This window comes from Buceros rhinoceros, unplaced genomic scaffold (assembly GCF_000710305.1).
Source record: "Buceros rhinoceros silvestris isolate BGI_N320 unplaced genomic scaffold, ASM71030v1 scaffold3300, whole genome shotgun sequence".
In the NCBI taxonomy this organism is placed as follows: domain Eukaryota; kingdom Metazoa; phylum Chordata; class Aves; order Bucerotiformes; family Bucerotidae; genus Buceros; species Buceros rhinoceros.
Genome location: NW_010387767.1, coordinates 62857 through 68108, shown reverse-complemented (window position 1 = coordinate 68108; position 5252 = coordinate 62857). Strand labels below are relative to the sequence as shown.

General features: G+C 49.9%; 1 protein-coding gene across 1 annotated transcript in view; it reads left to right on the top strand.

The window, feature by feature from the left end:
* The window catches only part of RASAL2 (RAS protein activator like 2), a 95495-nt gene that overhangs the window by 69989 nt on the left and 20254 nt on the right, over nucleotides 1-5252 (top strand). Inside the window, exons 6-8 of the mRNA XM_010132990.1 lie at nucleotides 863-961; nucleotides 1309-1863; nucleotides 4116-4260. Coding sequence (XP_010131292.1) covers nucleotides 863-961; nucleotides 1309-1863; nucleotides 4116-4260 — 799 coding nt within the window. The remainder of the gene's footprint in view (nucleotides 1-862; nucleotides 962-1308; nucleotides 1864-4115; nucleotides 4261-5252) is intronic.

Below are 5252 nucleotides of genomic sequence, written 5' to 3'. Positions count from 1 at the left end.
TTAGTCAGATGCGTCTAATCTTCTGGAACCAAGCTCTGTTTACAACCTGGAAACTTGCTCTGGCAGAAAACCAGCGTATCAGGCCCTTCTCCCTCAGGATGTATCCAGGAACTGCTCCTGTTCGCTTCACTTATGCTTCTGGTTGGCAGCACTTTCCGGCTTGCTTAGGTTTGGGGAGGAGAGAAAAAACTGGCAACAGCTTCGCTCCGAGACTGTTGCCTCAAAACTGCTTTGTATTTGTGTGCAGAAATGACTGGGAAGAGTCAATGAAGCTTGTCAGGCCACATAAAAGAGAAAGAAACCCAGGTGGTTCCGTCCTGCCTGGAAGCAGGGGTGGGTAGGGCAGCGAGGGCGGGGGCCGGAGCAGAGTACAACGCCTTCGCTGTGTTTCTGTCTGTGTGCACCCTGGGACACATCTCCTGAAGACACCATTTCCAGGGTGGTTTGCCTTATGTTGACGTGTTGGGAGTTCTGTCTGTCTGTGTTGCTAGTAACCAAATCATCTACCCCAGGGACTCGGCAGGGAAAACTGCAGGCAGTTAATAGCTATGGATCAATTAACAAGTGTTGTTAAAAAATAAACTGGTTGATTAAAGCCTTGTTTAAAAGTCATTAAAAGGAGCCTCTGGTGCTCCTCATATGTTTCTTTAGTTTTATATTAATCTGAGCTGCCTTTTTTTTCTTATCTCTACATTTTGTGGGCATTTTAACCCCTCTGTCTGTCAAGCTCCTGCGTTGTTTTCCTGCCTTTTTCATATTTGCTTGGTTGTTGAAGCGTTGCTTATCTTCTTCCTTGCTTTTTGCAGCCTCTTACATGTCTCCTAGGCTTGCCTGAACTCAGCCTGTCCTTTCTACGTTCCAGGTAACCTACTCTACTGGCAGTAAATGCTTCAGTTGTTCCTCTGCAGCAGAGAGGGACAAGTGGATGGAAAACCTACGCAGAACAGTGCAGCCAAATAAGGTAATAGGAACTGTGGACAGAGGAGTCCTGGGGGAATGGAGGTGGTACAGCTGGGTTTTAGACCAGCATAGCAGGGCTTCCCACAGATGCATCCCCCAGTAATTTTGAGAAGAAAAATGTTCTAGTCACCACCTTTGACATGCCAAAGCCAGCCCTTTGCTGCTGTTTTAGGAAGTGTCTGATTTTTCCAGAGATTCTGATTCTCTCAAGACGAGAGAATCTGATTCTGAATTCTGATTCTGTCCCTGCCTTGGATGCCGAAGGCAGCCCTTTGCTGCCGCTTTAGAAGGCACAATGTTCAATTTTGAGGGATTTTGAATCAAAGCTGAGCTCTTTCTTCTGCACAGGACAACTGCCGTCGTGCTGAAAATGTACTCCGCCTCTGGATCATCGAGGCAAAGGACCTGGCTCCCAAGAAGAAATACTTCTGTGAGCTATGCCTTGATGATACTCTCTTTGCCCGCACCACCAGCAAAACCAAAGCAGATAACATTTTCTGGGGAGAGCACTTTGAGTTCTACAGCCTCCCACCTCTGCAAAGCATCACCGTTCATATCTACAAGGATGTGGAGAAGAAGAAGAAGAAGGATAAAAACAATTACGTTGGGCTAGTCAACATTCCCATGGCCAGTGTAACTGGTCGCCAGTTTGTGGAAAAATGGTACCCAGTCAGCATGCCAACACCCAACAAAGGGAAATCAGGGGGACCCTCCATCCGGATCAAGTCCCGTTACCAGACCATCACCATCTTGCCCATGGAGCAATACAAAGAATTTGCAGAGTTCGTTACCAGCAACTACACTATGCTGTGCTCCGTGCTGGAACCCGTGATCAGCGTCAGGAACAAGGAGGAGATGGCTTGTGCTTTGGTGCACATCCTGCAGAGCACCGGGAGAGCAAAGGTAAGAACGGGCAGCTCCCTCTGGCTGCTGACAGCTGGTGTCTTTTCAGCTAGCAACTGGGAAGCCCGTGACCTTAGGCAACAGCAGAAGGGGCCTGGTGGGGTAAGGCTGAGAAAAGGGTCTCGAAAGCACTCGAAAAGACTCGCATCTACGAGGGAGGCGTGTAGATAGGCTCGATACCAACAACGATTACGTGGTGATGCACAGGCAGAAGATGCTGTGTACCAAGTGTGAGCAGGAGGACTGTATAACTTCACGTTATTCTGGAAAGTTAAGGGCCTGCACTTGAGCTTGCAGGAGCCTTTTCTGTATTTCTGCAGTCGTGGTACAGGATGAGTAAGTCTGTGACCCGGTGAACAGCAGGGTGCCGTTGTTGACTCAGGGCTGTGTCAGCTAATCCGTGCTAACATTGATTTGGTCGGCATTTGAACAGCCATGTGGAGAATCTGTACCCTGTTAATGGTGATCTCGCCTGCCCCGAGGATGTTCTTAGGCCTTCTGGGTGCACACAGACGGTTCTGTGGGAGGCAGCAATTGGGGCGAGCCTCGGTTTCTTCTAATGGCTTGTGGGAGGACATCCTTTGGTCTCAGGAAGTTCTGAGAAGCAGTGACAAGCATTGATTGGCCTGGATGCTGCCTGCCAAGCTTCTTGCAGTAATGCCAGCTAGAGCCAGTTGAGCATGACCAAGCACACATCAGAGGGTTGGACATGTGGAAGGAGGCCGTAGCCACATCCATTTTAACTGCTCCAGAGAGGCCCTTTGACATTTGCATAATCATGTGCCACTCTACTGCTCTCCCTTGACACATGGCTCTGAAAGGCTGGTGCTCCAGGAACTTGTGTGAGGAGAGGCCCTTTGACATTTGCATAATCATGTGCCACTCTACTGCTCTCCCTTGACACATGGCTCTGAAAGGCTGGTGCTCCGTGGCAGCGTGTGAGAGGAACTTGCTCCTCACCAAGTCGTTCAGCTGACCAAGAGAAGCTGGTAGCTGGGCTGGCACTGCCGGGTTGTGTGGAGGTCCTGCCGGACAGCCGGCTCTGGCTGCAGCAGGGAGACACATTAGTGTTATCGCTTGGCCTTCCTAGTGCCTGCGTGTTTGAACCTCTGTTTGCTGGAAGCATCGAGCAGCTCAGGCTGCCGTAAGCTGCAGCTGCAAAGAGGGGACGTTCCCAGGTCATGCTGTGCTGGTGGGGACGCAGCTGCGTGTTCCCAGTTTGCGCCAGGTGACAGTAGATTTTGCTGAAAAGAAACAGCAAGAACGGGCTGAAAACTAAGAGTACAAAATGTATTTGTGATCTATATTTATCGGGTACAATTTGTTCCACGTATTTTATGCTCCTGTGCAAACAGTGCCTTATGCCTTCTGGAGTCACTGGGTTATGAACCCTTCTCCTGCTCTCTGGGCAGGAGAACGCTGGAGGACGCTGCTGTCTGCAGCGGAACCAGAAAGTCGCAGGTCACGCAGCCCTAATTCAGAGTGGGGTTTGGGGGTTCTTTTGTGGCTTCCTCTCCTGGAGAACTTTGCAGTGGCTGAAATCGGATCTTGCAAAATACCACGTGTTTCTTGTGAAATGCTGAGTGTCCTTGACTGACATGGAGTTACTACCTCAGGAAATAAGTATTGCTGCAGAATTAGACCCTGTATCAAGAGGTGGTTCGCTGTCTCAAGCCTTGCTGAGAATTCCTGCCTGGGCATCTGACGGCAGTTCAAGTTAAGCCCTGTAGATCCGCAGCAAGGCTTTTTCCCAAAGCCTGAGCCACTTTTGGTTTGTGAATTTAATTTATATAAGCCATTCTCCTGATTTACCTTTCACCAAGCTGTAAGAACTTGTGCCTCACTTCCACTGTGGATTTTTAAAGCCGAATCTGTATGCAACATTTGGTATTAAAAGAAAATAATAATATCACAGTTTCTTTGAGCAGACAGAGACACTGATAACCAAACGGGTGAGGGGTTCTGTGCAGGACCTAAATGGCAACCCAAGCTTGGCTGTGAGGTTTTCCTTTGGAGACTTTTGCTTCTGCCTTTCTAACTTGTGATCTGTATCATTTTATAAGTATAATAAACCCAAGGGGAGCCCTCTGGTGATACTACACGTAGCACCTGCAGTCCTTGGCCCAAGCTGAGCCATCGTTTCTGTAATCCTGTGGCTCCTCTGCTCACCCTTCCTGCTTGGCCTCTGCAGTTACCCTGGCGTGACCGAGTCTGGTTAAAATAAGCTCTTGCCGTTTGACCTTTTTCTCCAGGACTTCTTGACGGATTTGGTGATGGCTGAGGTAGATCGTTGTGGGGAGCATGATGTCTTGATCTTCAGGGAGAACACGCTTGCTACCAAAGCTATTGAGGAATACTTGAAGTTGGTGGGGCAGAAGTATCTTCACGATGCCCTAGGTAAGGAAGCGCCTGTCCGTCACCTGTTTGCATTGCAGGGGTTAGCCCTGAACTGTCCTCAGCAGGACCAAAGCCTCGTGCACCCGGCAGTGTGGGAGGGGAAGGAGCTGCCTCAGCGCTCAGCCCAGGTGACGAGTGTCCAGGCTGATGTGTCGCCACGCAGGGGCTTAGATACCCCCAGGGGTATCTGGTGACAACCAAAGCTCTCATCCACAAGCGTGTATTGCGTGTCTGCAGTCAGTCTTTCCCTTGCCGCTGTAGCTACAGCCAAAGGTGTTAACAAGTGTTGAGCGTGAGATGCCCATGTGAAGCTTGGCTTAAATGCAGGTAGGACAAGAAAACCCATTTCCAGACGCGTCAGCTGCAACTGTAGGTAACGCTGGCAGGTTCCAGAGTGACCCTTGGGCTTGCTCGGCCCTCACCTTTGCCACGGAGCAATGAGTTCATAAACACGTGGGTCAACCTTTTAAACTGGTGCCTTGTCCCAACAAAAATCCATAGACAAATATGGCCCGAGGGCGTGAGGCTGCAGGGCAGCACAGGGCAGGAGAGGAAGACACACACTGTGGGGACAGTCCGAAGTGCTCGTTATTCCCCACCTCATTAAAACTGCCTGGCCGACCTGGGCTGTCCTACTCCATCCTCCCTGTGAGGTCTTACTGGCCATGGTTGGATTCTGACGATGGCATTGTTGTCCCCTCTCCACCAAAAGGTTCTGCCCTAAGAATAAGCTTTGGGAATTGCTTTCCCCACAACTCATACTGCAACAGAGAGGACCAAAAGCGCTGATGGTCTCTTCAGCAGAACCTCGCAGCCCCACTACAGTTAGCTTTTTCCACCTCCTCACAACCTTTGTTATCCACGATTGCACAACGAGCCACCCCTCCCCCTGGTGTTTCTTGGACGAAGAAAGCTTTGGAAATTGATACAAGAGAAACGAGCTCAGGCCAAAGCCCAGACCCACACCACATCCTTTCATTAAAAAAAAGGGA